Raw genomic sequence first — 14,537 nt, forward strand, 5'->3', positions numbered from 1 at the left:
GCCCTACCTTCACTCTGCAGCACAGATAACTTGGTGGGAGGGCTCGCATGTCCCAGCTGGGTGGGCTGCACGTATGCCAGGAGACAGAGCCTTGTCCTTTGTCGGGAGATCACTGTGAGGGGTGTTTTACAGGGAGAAGAGAGTTTTACAGCTTCAGTGTTAACACTGCTCATTCAGACCTCTTGGCTCTGAGATGGGGCTGGGAAGATTTCAACTGTCTAGCAAGACTTCCAAGGAGATATTTTTAACACTCTCTCTCATGAGCAAGCTGGGTTCAAGAGTCAGAAAAGGATGGAATAATGAAGTTATTTTCCTCTTGCGTTTTTGAGAAGTCATTTCTCTCTCTCTCTCCATCCTTGTTTTGCCATGCAGGTGTTCTCACTGGCAGGTTCAACGTTTAGCCTCCCTTCCTCACATATTTTTGGAAGCCCCCTTGCATCTGGGCTATCAATCAACCCACTCTTAAATCAGTCGGAAAGCAGCCGGGCAGGTACGTGAATCAGAAGGTATGTGAGTTTGGACTTCCAAAGGGGACTCCCTGGAAGAGTCGAGACAACTGCATCCGTAGTTCTCCAGCTGCCCTCCCTGCTTGCTCCCATCCTATGTGTGTGAGAGCCAGGGGCTAGGAGAGAGGGACAGGGGCTTTTTCCCCAAGGCGGAGTGTGCTTGTGTTTGCCTTAATGAAGTGCTGGCTTGCAACCCTGTAAAAGCACATCTGCTGGTGTTTCCATTGGATAATGTGTGTCCCTAGACACATGCTAGAAAAGTGCAAGAATCTAAGTCCTTCCCTACAGAAATTTGTTGCCTTTTTACACACTAACGCTGTGCAAACCTAGTGAAAACTACTGTGAGCTTTTGCTTGCCCAAAATAAGTTAAAAGTTTTTGTTGGGGTTTTGTGTTCTGTTTTTTTTTTTAAATGAGAGATATCTCACACTCTTAATTTTCATTTTCCATTTCTGTTTTGAGTTATTTTCTGCCCTTCCCCTTTGGCTTTGTCATGAATGCAACAAAATCCACTGTTTTCAACTTCCAAACATGAACATGCCAACACTGAATTACTTACAACTGCTCATTTTTTCCCACCAAGGCAAATTCATTTTTCTTGGAAAATTGCCTGGTTAATAAGCAGGAAACTTGAAGCGTCATAAGATTTCTTTTTTCCCAAAACAGAGTGGGCCTGATTTTTGTTTTGCACCAGTAGTTAAACAAAAGCACCCTCCTGATTTTCAGATGTTGCAGTTAGTGATGCAACTGTCTCATGCTCCCCTAGCCCAGAAATGTTGGCAGCTCAGCATGCTGGATGCTGAACTCCTGGGAGGTAAAACTCTGCCGAGTGTCACACTGAGTGACAAGCACTTTAAAACACACAGTCCTCATTAGAGGTGGCTCCTGAGTTCTCTGGATAATCTGACACCAGTGTGCCCTTATTTGCCTTAATGAGTGTGCATGCCTGCATGTAAAGCATGAACGAACACGTATGCTTACTTACGACCTTTGCAAGCCCATGGAAGGTGCCTGTCCGTCTCTCTGTGTGTCACTGGCAGCATTTTGTGTGTATGCTGGCAGCTTGCATCTGCTTGAGCGCACCGGGAAGGTAACTGCACAGCTGACCCCCGTGGGAGTCAGGGCCACTGCGTAGGAGCTGTGAGTCAGGAGTGATTCAGTCACCTGGAATTAAGGAAAGAAGGGGATGATTCAAAGAGTTATTCTTCCCTCACGGCGATCAACAAGAGAGAGATGACCCACTGCCACTTCCCTTTTGCTGTTATTTTGGCAAGGTGCTGACAGGAGAAGGAAGCGAGTCAACTGTCAGGAATAGCCCTGTGGTTCAGGCACAACACGGAGGCTTGGCAGTCTGGGTTCTGTTCCAGCCCTGCAGCTACTAATGAATGAATCATGTAGGCAAAATCCAACATACAAAGTGCTCAGAAAAGCCTGATCCTTAGTTTCCATTTCCAAGATTGCTCTTTTTGTTTGACTGGGATCTTAAAAGCTTCAGGACATGTTTCTTCCAGTTCCAGGCAGCGTTCAGAACAGCTCCTGGTTTTTGTCACGTTTAAGGTTTGTCCGTCACTGTCTCCTCCTGCTGGAGCTAGTGGCCCAGAGGGTGTTAAGCCAAATTCACTTGTTTTTTTTCCAAGGGGATTAATTAACATGCATTAAACCTCCTGTGTGGGGCCATTTTCACATAAAAGTATGGTGACTGCTTTAATCCCAAGTCTTTAACAGGGTGGTTGTGAAGTCTTAAGTAATCCTGCTTTGTCTTTAATTCAGATAACCTTTCCTGAGAGTGTCTGTGTAGACAGATCCCATGGAGATGTAGCTTTCATTGCAGTAATATTTGAGCTCTTCACAATTTTAATGTGATGTAGGGAAATGGTGTTACCCTGTCTTACAGATGAGGGAACTGAGAAACTGTTATCACTGATGCAGGTTGATACCAGGGGGCCTTTGGCAGTACAAAAAGTCTGATTCTTATCTTCCCACTCCCTTAGCTACTGTCTAGTTCTTCCTCCCACAGCTTGTCCTGGATCCTGCCTCATTATGATGACAGGCCAAATGTATTTATCTTCTCTAGTTGTCTTCAAGCCTGTTTTTTTGTACTCGCTGCCTTGGAAAGTGCTGTCTCAGTATGATAACTCAGTCATCTCCCCATTCTGTAGACAACAGGGTGGTGTTGGCCAGGAGGTAATTGAATATGGAGCCTGGTGCTGCTTCAGAAAACCAGAATCATGCATATGCCTGCAACCTCCCTGGGCTGCAAGCAAACAACATGACAGTAACAAGCAGGCAGTCAAAGCTTAGCTGAATGTTTATTTGGTTGCAACTTAAAACCGTTGTGGCAAAGACACAGGGGTTTTTCAAAGGGTGTAGGTGGTCCTTGGATGGAAACAATACTGAGGAGCACTGCTGTAGTCTGACTGTTCCCAGCTTTCTGGTAGCTGATCCTGGGTTGGAGAAGTTAGTTCACATGCCTTGTGGTGTCCCTGAAATCAAGATTTGTCTCCACGTTGTGTCTTATACTGAGAGGCTACTGTTGACTGGCAACTGCTGGTCACTTCCAGAAAGCAGTGGCTTCTCCCCAGGAGGGTGGACCAGTTATAATTGGTGGGCAGGAAGACATTCCCATGGGGGTGAAGGAGTGAGGATCCCCTCATACCTGTCTGTAAGAGCTGCTGAACGACAGCTGCGTTTGCTTGTTCTCAGCAGTAGAAATTACTGCCAATAACTAATGCCCTGCTCGGGGCATTACACTGTAAATCAGAGTGTTCCCTGCAGGAGATTTCCTGGATTCTTGCACATAAGAAATGTCTCTTATTGTGTGAAGAAGAGGAGGGGCAAGTCAGGCAGCTGGTGCAGGCTGTAGTCACAACATCTGACACGTCCCAGGGCGAGGGGAACGTGTGTTTACGGGCTGGCAGGCTCTGGGGATGGAAAGCAAATGGCAGATAAATATACTTCGCTTCTTGATTACTCTTTGGATGGGAGATATCCTGCACATGTGCAGAGCGGCTCCGTCCCTGGCACTGCGGTGTCCCGGCTCCCTGGGACAGAGGGATGGCTACGGGGGTAGTTTCTGGACACTGAAGCACTTGTTCAAGCTCTTTAGAAAGGAGCTGAGCGTCTGGGAACTTTGGAGGACTCCAGATGGGTTGCGGGAATGGTCCTGGAGGCAGAGGGTTGCACTGAGGAGAGCCGAGTGCGGCTTTGCACAGGGCTGATCCATCCTTGCAGGCTCAGCAAAGCAAGTGTCGTGTCCCGTCCGCCCCTCCCCGTTCCCCGCAGCTTTACGCTAAAGGAAAAGCCGCTTTCTGCCCGTCCCTCCGCTGGCGGGGCTGCGGAGGGGGCTGCTCCCCGCACGCTGCTTGCGGCCCCGGCGCAGGCCCCGCCCGGCAAATTTGGCCCCTGCCATTAGGAAGGGGGTCGCGTACGTGACCTTGCCAGGGTGACACCGCCCCCCCCCCCAACTCCCGGCGTGACCCAGGGTGACACGCAGTGACACGCAGCCCCTCCCACGGCGGGCGGAGGCGCATGCGGGCGGAGCCGTCCCGCAGTGGCGGTGCCCTGCGCTGCTCGGTGCTCCCATCTAGCGGGGACCGGCGCTCGCCGCCCTCGGGTGACAAACCCGGGCGCCTATGAACGCTGTGCCTCTCTGTCCCTCTCCCCACCCAGAGCCTGACCTGGAAGACTGCAGTTTCGGCTGCCGAGGGACGTCACCCCAGGAGAGTCTCTCTTCCATGTGAGTGTCCTTCAGGAGTGCCCCCCGGCTGCCAGGCGCGGGGGTGCCTCCGCACCCGCCTGGGCATGGCGGTACCCCGGGAAGCCGTGGGATGACACAGCAAGGAAAGGGGAAGAGGCTGGGGGAAGTAGAGGTAGCTCCTTCCCTCCTCCTTGGGGCTGGGAGTGGGGTGGGAGGGGAGGAGGCAGGTTTGCTTTTCCAATACGAGCCGGGGCTAACGGCAGCGGAGGGCTCTCCTGAAGTGGAGAAGAGGAGGATGAGACTGGGAGGGATGTGGCCACTCCCAGCGTGAGGCAGAGATGTGGGGAGAAGGGAGCAGAAGAGTGCAGATGAGGGAAGCGTGGGTAACGTCTCCCCAACCCTTCCTCAGGTCCCCCATCAGCAGCCTGCCAACCCTCTTCGACCAGACAGTGTCCTGTAGCAGCAGTGGGCAGCTGGAGAATGTTCCCCAGGCTACCCCAAACATCGAGCAGCTCCTGGAGAAGCAGGGCAACGGGGAAGCCGGCGTAAACAGTGAGTTACTCAGGGCATGGGCTGTGGAGGGAGAGGTCCTTGTGCGTGTTTGTGTGGGAGCCAGCTGGGATTTTGCCCACAGGCGAAGGAGCCGGGTGGGGGACAAAGCGCTATTCTGTGCCGTAGGGGAGTAGCTGGCAGTGGGACTGTGATCTGGGGCCAGTCTCCTCCCGCAGTGTGGTCTAATTATGGTACCTCCTATGGATCCCTTTTTCCTCTTTCCCCTGTCCCCCATTCCCTCCCCTGACCCTGTCTCCCTTCCACCTTTCCGTTCCCTGCAGTTGTAGAAATGCTCAAAGCCCTGCACTCGCTGCAGAAGGAGAACCAACGGCTCCAGGAGCAGATCATGACGCTGACGGCCAAGAAGGAGCGTTTGCAGCTCCTCAACGTCCAGCTCTCCGTCCCTTTCCCCGTGGTGACCAGCAGCAATGGCCCAGGCAGCCAGGCCCAGTACATCCTGCCTCCTAACGGTGAGGGGACTGGTGAGATGCATCACCCTGTACCCTTTGATGGCGGTGCCCTGGGGTGGGCAGGAGGGGGTCACAGTGGGGAAGATCTGACCCATTTATTTCCCTGTAGCCACTGGCAGTATGCACTGTCCCTCGCTATTGCTGTGGCAACGTCAGGCTCCACCCCTGACTCTGCATCCTCACTTCTTTCCTCTGTACAGTCTGCAACAACGATTCCCTGAGCATCAGCAAGAGCCCCCCATGCAAGAACAGCTTTGGGATCGAGAACTCGCTCTCCACTTCCTCTGAGGTACGCTGGCCACCGCATCCGCCAGCCAGCTAGGGAAGGGACTTGGGGAGGGAACAGAGCAGTGCAGTCCCAGTACTCTGACTTGATCCAGCTCGTAAAGCCTTGTAGTCTAGGCCCAGAAACCAGGTTTCTTTCTCTGGAGTGCCCGTTCTTCAGTTCATCTCAGTGCTGAGGGTCTGAGTAGCACAGCTGAGACTTGGGAGCGTGAGGTGAGAATGCAGCTAGGTTATTCTGGCCGCACTTCTAGATATCCAACAAAGCATGTCTGAGTTCTGGGACCCCTCTGAGCATACACCTGCACTTGCACTCACAGCCGCCTCTTCCCACCTCCAGCTCCTGCCCAAAGCACCGCTGGAGCTGAGCTGACCTTTCAGAAGCTGCCCCAGTCCGATGCTCTTATGTCCGTTTTTCCCCCAGGACCCTCATTCAGGGTGCCCCAGCAGGAGCAGCTCCTCCCTGTCCTTCCACAGCACTCCTCCGCCCCTGCCCATGCTGCAGCAGAGTCCTGCCTCGCTACCCCTGCCCGGGGTGCAGCAGGTGAATGGCCTGGCCAGGGTGGCAGGCAGCGGGCTGGGGGGAGGCACCACTGCCAGCCACAGCCTCTCCACGGTGCCCATGGTGGACGGCCTGATGGGGACCCTGGCAGGAGGCCAGCAGATGCCCATCAACGGGATCCTGGGGAATCTGAACGGAGCTCAGGCCGCCCAGCCTCCGAGCGCGCTGACGCAGGCGAGCGGGCCTCCGACCTTGCAGCTCTCCACCAGCCTGAGCAGGTGAGGATGGGGGGCTCGCGGGGACAGCCCTGCCCTCTCCAGCAGAAGCTTAGCACCGGGAGGGAGGGAGGCCCTGTGTATGCAGGACCAAGACAGGCTGCGCTGACGTTGCCTGCCCTGCTCCCCTTGCAGCATGCCCAGCCTGAGTCCTCTGACAGAGCAGCAGCGGCACGTCTTGCACCAACACGAACAACAGCTCCAGCAGCTTCAGCAGCTCCTGACTTCCCAGCCGCTTAATCCGGTAAGTGTGCTTGCCGGCACCTTTTATCTGATGAGCGGTTTAATGGGAAAGCCTTGGAGCAGAGAGCAAAACTTAGGGCTCCCTCCTTCACATGAATCCCCTGCCCACAGGGCTGCAAGAGTCATGTGCCTTCTCCTTGGCTCCAGGCTGCTGTGGGTGGAGTGAGGAGAAAAGCTTTAGGCAGGAAGGTGCGGCACCTCCTGGAGGGAGGGAGATGGGGATTTGAACTTTTTCATACAAAGGAAAAAATTTAATCTGGGTTTCCCACATCCTGAGGGTGTGAGAACATGGTGACACTGAGCCACCGTAAAATCAGGAGTGCTGTTAACCTCCTCCGGCCGTCTTCGAATGCAATTCAAGTCTGCTCCTGCTGCCACGAGCACACTGGTCTCTGGGCTTGCAGATGTGCTGAGGCCCACAGGAGAAGAGGAACTCGCTTGAGGACACTACTTGAGTTTAGAAAGAGATAAGCACCAAATTGCTTAGTCCTGAGGCAGGTGAGCCGCGTCTGGGCACATTGACATGAAGAACTGGAGATGCCAGGGTGACTCTGTAGGTGGCTGAGAACTTTGGGGTCAGAAAAAGGATCAGGCAGCTGTTCTGAGGATCTTGGCGCTCTGCCTGCATCCTCTTGGGTAAAACAGCAGCCCCGTCCCAGGCTGTTGTGGAAATGGCTGCACAGATAGATGGTAAACAAGCCTCTGAGTGTGTAAGAACCGCATTCACTTGCCCTGCAGAAACCTCTCTGGTGTCCCTCCCCTGCGGTGGTTTCACGGGAGCGCTAACAGTTCCCGTCAATGAAGCTGTGCTCATTTATATCTCCCATGAACTTGGCCTGTTGCTTTAGATAGATTTCTGGGTCAGGCTATTTATAACCCGGGAAAAGCAAATTTCAAAGGGCTTCTCTTTACAGCAGCTGATGTCACTGTGTCATCAGCTGCATCCCTGTGGGTATGGGAACAATGTCAGCTCTCAGACTGCTGCATTGGTCGATGGTTGCTATAGAGATTTCCGCAGTTCGGTTGGATTCGAGGCCATCCCTCCGGGTGCAGGTGAGCTGTGGCCCTCGTCCCCCGCAGTCCAGCTCACCTGCATTGACCCTGTGGGTCAAGGCTGAGCTGTGAAGCGGCATGGGCTGGGGAAGAAAATTAGCAGCCAGTCTAGAAATTCAGCATAGAGAATGCCAGACTTAAAATCCATGGGTCGATTGATTGGAAAGAGCTGAGGAGATTTGTGTGCCTGCAGGTGTCTTAGTGAGGGTTAGCTAATCCTACGCTTCAGGAAACAACGGGGTTGGAAAGGTCATAAGCACAGGCTGTTAATGAACACAAGACAGACTGTTCCTCTCTCTACTTATAGAGATGTGATTAAGGGGACTTTCTCCCAGTCCCCAGTAGCATTACCTGGGATGGAGTGTGCCCATGTGGCTCCTGGCTGCTTTGTATTAGGCGTCACCTCTCTCTGAGTGCTTTGTCCCTCCTTTGAGTTCTCTTCCTCACCCTTCCCTGCAGGAGCAGCAGGCCCTGGTGTTCCAGATGATGCAGCAAATCCAGCAGAAGAGGGAGCTGCAGCGGCTGCAGATGACAAGCTCGTCCCAGCTGTCCATGACCAGCCTCCTGGCAGCCACCTCGGCCCCCCTGCACTCCAGCACCAGTGCCCTGATGACCTCGGCCCCTCAGCCGCCCCCCAGCAGCAGCTCTCTCATGGCCTCCCTCTCCCCCCAGCAGCTCAACCCTAGCAATGCCCTCCTGGCCCCCCAGGCCACCCCACCGCTCAGCACTCCTGGGAACAGCCTGCTGGCTTCGGGGACAGGCATCCCACCCGTTCTTACAGCACAGCCTAACCCGTTTCTCAACCTGCAGGCTGATGGCAACACCCCGAAAGGAACGGTGCGTATGCTGCTAGCACTACCCTAACCCCACCGAGCTCGTGGTGCTAGGCGCTGTACAGACCTGGGGAGAGAGTCTGCACTACAGTTAACTTGGGGGAGCAAGGACACCGCTTAGGCAACAGAGCCAGAATGCTCCGCTGGCTTTGCTGCATCCCTGACTAGCCAGTGTCACATCCTGATCCTACCTCCAAGGACTTCTGTAGGGCCCAGACAGGGTCGTGGGTAGGCACAGAGGCTCCCAAGGTGCCCTTCCGTGTGTGTGCAGACACACACCAGACCTGCTGCAGAAGCAAGGCAGAGGCAGGCCATAGATTTGTCTCCATTAACCCTAAGACTCGGATGGGACAATGTGCCCCTGGCATTGCTGGCCCTGTTGGAGCCTTGTGATGAAATGCAAAGGTGACTGCATGCTGAAACCCAGGGTTTAGAAAGAATCTTGCACCCAGGAGGAGAGGTTGTGGGGAGGTTTACAGCCTCTCTGTAAAGCAGCCTTGTACTGGAACACCAGTGTCTAGGGACTGGTGGTGTGATACTTTCATCTTTCCTCCATCCCTCCCCTGGCCTATACCTGTACCCAGAAGGTCCAGTGCTGGTTGGAGACGTTTAGGAGCCAAAGGCCAGAGTTGAGGGGCCAGTTTGGCCTGAACCAGGCAGAGGGGAAACCTGGGGCTCCTGTGTCTCTGTTGATCTCTGAGGAGCCCGAGAGGTCGCGGTGAGCAAGGCCAGGTCTGCAGCACAGCAGGGCTCTCTGCTTCTGCCCGCTCGTGTTGCTGCCCGTCCAGTACTGATATCTGTCTCCTCTGCGTCTCTTTTTCTGTTTGTTTTTTAAAGAGCATGAATGAAAAGGGAGCTCCTCTTACCCAGGACAAGGGCTAAGCTTCCCCCTCACCCCGAACAAACCAGCAGCCAGCTCCTCTCAGCCAGGGGAGTGTGGCTTTCCACAGTCAACTTTGATACTGTTAGAGCAATGAGCACAAGGCTTCCAAGAAGCATTTCCTGCTGCTGGGCAATGCCAAGAGGTGCTTTGGAAGATAGTCCGTCTATGACCAAGCCCTGGTATCGAGAGGAGTGAAGGTGGGGGGCTGCCTGCTGCCCTGGTCCGTGCCACACATGCTCAAAGTGAAGCTGTGTTTCCACGCAGAGTGGAGGAGAGAGTTAACACCAGATGCCTGCCAGTCTCCTCCCTGCCATGAGTGCACGTGTGTTCACATGTGTGTAGCCCCCAGGCCAAGGCACTAGAAATCATCGAGCATCCTTGGCCAAGACCTTGGTGGAGGGAGGCCCCTCTGCTGAGGACTCCCATCTGCACAGTGCAGAGGAATGCGGCAGTGCCCGTGGAGGCAGCAGTGGATGAGACTCTGCTGGGGAAGTGGGACCTGGTGGCAGTGCCTACGTGGTCTGCTTCACCCAGATGGGGAGGTTAAGAAGAAGTTCTGTAGCTGAGATTTCTCACCTGCTTTTCATCTGCTGGGCTCTTAGGATGCTCTTCTCTCTATAGCCATCATACGAAGCCCCGACACCTCAGCTGGATCCAAACCCAGGCTGAAAAGACACAAGGCAGTGGAGCGATGGGTAAGGACTGGTGCTCGGGGAGGAGGTGAAAGCCACCTACTTCTTTAAAGGACATTGCCACATCTGCTCTGCCAGCTGCTGTCTGTTCAGTGCTGTACTTTTCACGTGAAAAGCACACTCCTGCTCCTTGTGCCATCTCTCACTCTTTCCTTCCAAGATTTCCAAAGGCTAAAATTTCAGCTTGCAAAAAGGGGCTGTAGCCAGTATTACCCTTGTTGTAGCCAACTTCAGAAGGTGCATTTGAACCTGGCAGTTGTTTCCCAGGCCTAAGCTGGGAGATAGAAACCTGTGTGCGGAAGAGAGAGTCCCAAATCCGGTGCCTGTTCTTGCTTGCCCACCACAAATCACTGCAGTCTGGCAAAAGCACGTTCTTCCACTGGTCTTGGGCACTTAAGAAAAGGGATCTCCAAGCAATGGGACAATTACCAGTCTCCTAAAAGCTAGGACATCGGACCCTTCGTCGTTCTCCACCTTTTGACCTTAACTCCGTCTTGCAGCCTGCAACCTCAGCAAAGAAATCGGCTTCCTCTGAGCTCGGATGCGATGGATTGATTGAAGGACAGGTGGGGCAGCTCTGGGGGAAGGGGAACATCTACGTCAAACGTACAAATGCCCCTTCTTTTCCTCATCCCCTGGTTAAATCCAGAGCTCCTGGGGGCATGCAGGAAGACTCCAGCTAATAGAAACTCTGAGGGTCTTAAAAAAAAAAAACAAAACAAAACACAAAAGTTGTCAGACCTTAACGGCTATTTTTCAGCACATTCCCACTGCCTCTAACTAGTTTGCACTATTTAACTTTGTCAGCAGTGGGTCTGTGCTGATAGTACTAGAAAAGCTTGTTACAGGCAAAACTCATCTGCTAAGTATCTTTATTTTTTTTCTTCTTTTTTTTTTGTTTGTTTGTTTGTTTGTTTGGAAGATTGTCACCACAATGGTTGAATAAGGCTAGAAGGAGAGAAAATACCTTTCTGATCTCAGCCTCCAGTTCTGTGAACTGGGCAGAACACTGCTGTCTGCTCAGAAATATATATATATATTATATATATAATTTTTTTTTATATAAAGAAAAGCTAATTTTTAACAAGGTTAAGAAGCTATTGGAAAGATGGAGATGGCAGCTAAAAGTGGAAATGCAGGAAAAAACCGTCTCCCTTCCTTGCAGTCTCTGCAGCACAGACCGAGAGAGCAGCACTGAACCGTGGCTCTTGCCGACACGTTCCCTGTCCCCAGCCACCCCCCGAGAAGGTCACGGGCTGCGCTGTGCCACCTTCCATCCCCTTGGTACTTACAAACTGTGAACGAGGTCTTTCAGTTGCAAATGATTTGACTCTAATTTTGGCTCCCTGTCCCCAAAATTGCTCTGGCACAATTGTGTGCTTGCACTTTTTTTATTTCCTTTTTTTTTTCCCCCCCTCCTCTTTTTTCCACCCCCCCAGCTGTGTTGTCCTTCCCTTTACGAGCAGAGGTGCCACCCAAACTGCCCCGGCACAGAGACCCTCTGCTCAGTGCGGGATCCATTTCTGCAGCGTGGGTCTGGCCTCGCTGTCCCCTCCACGTCTTGAGGAGTCTTGGGCTTGAAAGCAACACGCAGAGCGGCGATTTCAGGGCTGCCGTGCTAAATTCAGCCCTGAAGCACCTTGTTTGTGCGTGTGATGGCTGCGTGCACGTGAAGGCTCTACCTGCCAACCTTTGGCAAGCAACCGGTCCTTGGGATTTGGGAACAGACATTCCTTAGTGCTGGTTTGGGTCAGCAAGATGATGGACAGAAGTGTTAAGGGTAAAACAGTGGCTGGTAAACGTGCAGATGTGGTCTCTGCCAGCTGTTTCCTAGCTGCGTTTGGCTGGGGTTTGATTTCTATTTTCATTTTTACTTTTTTTACTCTAAGGTCCCGAATTTGCATTGTCTCTCGTTGTGTCGCCATGCTGACCATCAGCACGGCCTTCAGACCGACCTGTAACCACGAGGGCCTGACGTTGTGCCCAGACCTGGTCAAATTCTTCCAAAATTTAACCACGTCTCACGCCCTGGAATTGGAAACAAGGCAGGACCAGGAAGAGAGGGAAGGGGAAGGCGGGAAGGCTGGTTAGCATCCATCCCTTGTGTAGTGAGCCGTGGTACAACACGCGTGGTCTCCCAGGACAAACAAAAACCTTGTTCTGGTCAACGATTCGGTGCCCAAATCCCTGGGCAACAGCTTGCAGGGGGTCAGTGAGAGGTACTTAATGGTGAGCTTGCAGTTAGGAGGCTGAAACGTGCTCTACAGGGCTCCGCACCGCTAGCGGGAAAATGTTGGGGAGCCCACGCGTCGGAAGAGGTTAGAAATCAAGGACTGAATTCAAGGAATCGGTTTTGGAGGCAGGTTCGCTGTTAAAAGCAGGGAGGGCTGAGCTGCGCAGCATCCCTCGTTCCCCCTGCTCCGTGCTGGCCATGCCACTGACGTTTTGTTGGTGGCAGTAGTTCGAGTGCGAAGCCTCTCTGCTGTCCGGGGCTCTCTGGAGCAGGGAGGGACGAGGTTGGAGAGGACGAGCAGGGGAAGAGACATATAGCACTTACTTACCCGTTTCTCTGACATCTTCCAAAGGCGCCCGGTCCCTTTGAAGTGCGCTCCTTGTCTGATCGCCTCAACCTGTCCCAGAGCCAAAGGTCCCTTTGGCAGATTGAGGGGAGAAGAAGGGGGCACTGCTGGAAGGTCGACATTAAGCATTTGTATCTCTGTGAAAAAGAGGGAGAGCAGGGGAAAGAAAAAAAAAAAGCTAAAGATTATCTGTGTTTCAGTTGCACTGGGGTACGTTTCTTTACCCGTTTTGATGCTAATGTCTCATTTAGTATGTTGCATGTGTCTTTTTTTGTTTTGATTTGTTTTTTTATTAAATAAAAGAGAAAAATGTGTATATTTTTGGCAATTTAAGGTAATGTAGCTAAGATATATTTTTTTCACGCTGCTTGACTGTTCTTTATTATAATAAATAATATTAATATTAATATCAAAGACTTCTTTAATACAGCTAGGGTTTCAAAACTGACATGAGAATAGGGTCTGTGTGATTAACTCTCTGTGCTTGTGCTGAAGTCCTGTTGCCCTCAGTGCACATGGCTGCACACTGGGCACCGTCCGGGGCAAGCGCTGCTCTCGGGGAGGCAGGAGCGAGGCCCGGGGAGGGTTCCCAGCGTGGCTCCTTCCCAGCTTTGCACCTCGGGAGAGGAGGGAGACCAGGGCGCGGGAGGAGCAGTTGGTGGATGTTCATTAACAAAAAGGCCCCCCCAAAAGAACCGCGATAGCCCGTGTTAGTCAGTAGAGCTGCCCAAAACCAAACTCGCTGACCTTGTAGGCTTTCCAGCTGGCTCCTCGGTCATCCCCTCTCCCAAGAGTTTCTTTCTCCTAAGCACTGAAGGGAAGGGCTCGTGCTGTTTCTGCTTTGTTCTGTTCTTCCCCCAAACAGCCTTGCATAGCTGGGTGATGAGGTCTCTTCAAAATATGGTTTCGGAGAGATGTCCTGCTCTTGAGAAAACCAGCTCTCACTCTCCAGTGCTCAGCTCTTAGATCTGGCTTGGCACGTTAACGGGTCATGCTTCAAAACTGCATGCTTTCCCGTCTCGTAGCCCACAGGCTCCATGGTTCTGCCTTCTGCTTTTAAATCTGGTTTTATTGACCTTTTGTGTTTTTTCCCCCAGCCACGTGTGCCCACGTCCCATCAGCGAGGTGGCCCCTGCTTGCCTTCTGGGTTCACAGGGTTCCTTTAAAAGGCCCAGGAGAAGTTCTCCCCCCGCAGCTGGTGGTTCTGCCAGTGCTTTTCTCTCCCTTATTGACCGGCAGTCAACATTGCCGCCCAGGGAATGGTGGAACTGGAGGCCAAAGAACTTGCCCAGGTTTCTCCAGGCAGCCCAAGAGCTGTCAGGAAGGGAGCACAGAGTGAACTGGAGACACAGGAGTTGATAGTTTTATCGTTAAGAGTGGTTTTAGTTATTCAAAGGGTCAGCCAGAGGAAGCAGTTCGGCATGCAAAGGCTGGTCTTGCAGAGTTGGGTCATCAAATGCTCTGGGTCATTGTAGGAAACTTTCAGCTGTTTTTTGAAGGGAAAAGGGGGTTTGGTGTCTGGTTCTGAGGACTTGGTCGCTCTCTGCAGTGCTGGTCGCTGCAAAGCCTCCTGTTCTGTGCCTGTTAGTGGTTAGTGCTGGGGCGCAGGCTGGGAGGGAGAATCAGGGGATGCCTGTGGAGCACCAGGGCCATAGACCCAGTTCTGCTGTGTTTCTTGGAGCCCTGAAATATGAAAAAGAAGATGAGTATTTCCGCAGAGTTGTGTTGGCTTGTTCCTGGCATGGTTCCGCTCTTTCCACTCCTCGGCTCTTGGTAGCATTTCTGTTCCTGTTTTGTGTTGATGGGGACTGGAGAGACACGCGAGGAAGGTGCTGAGCAATGTTCAGTGGGTTTGTGCCCGAAGAGCAGGTCATGGCATCTTCTTGGACCAGGATAATGGGAGAAACACCTGTAGCAGGTGCATGAAACGCAGCTGTCTGAGCAATCCTGTGGAGAACCCCTCTCTTCCAC

General features: G+C 52.7%; 1 protein-coding gene across 1 annotated transcript in view; it reads left to right on the plus strand.

Annotated features, from left to right (window-relative positions):
- Positions 1-9,294, plus strand: part of MLLT6 (MLLT6, PHD finger containing) — a gene marked incomplete at its 3' end in the record, with an annotated part of 43,311 nt that extends 34,017 nt beyond the window's left edge. Inside the window, exons 12-20 of the mRNA XM_082010785.1 lie at positions 373-490; positions 4,175-4,241; positions 4,612-4,754; positions 5,036-5,224; positions 5,425-5,513; positions 5,931-6,286; positions 6,419-6,527; positions 8,039-8,416; positions 9,250-9,294. Coding sequence (XP_081866911.1) covers positions 373-490; positions 4,175-4,241; positions 4,612-4,754; positions 5,036-5,224; positions 5,425-5,513; positions 5,931-6,286; positions 6,419-6,527; positions 8,039-8,416; positions 9,250-9,294 — 1,494 coding nt within the window. The remainder of the gene's footprint in view (positions 1-372; positions 491-4,174; positions 4,242-4,611; positions 4,755-5,035; positions 5,225-5,424; positions 5,514-5,930; positions 6,287-6,418; positions 6,528-8,038; positions 8,417-9,249) is intronic.
- Positions 9,295-14,537: the final 5,243 nt, after the last annotated feature.

This window comes from Phaethon aethereus (assembly GCF_964289735.1).
Source record: "Phaethon aethereus genome assembly, chromosome: 25".
NCBI classification, from domain to species: domain Eukaryota; kingdom Metazoa; phylum Chordata; class Aves; order Phaethontiformes; family Phaethontidae; genus Phaethon; species Phaethon aethereus.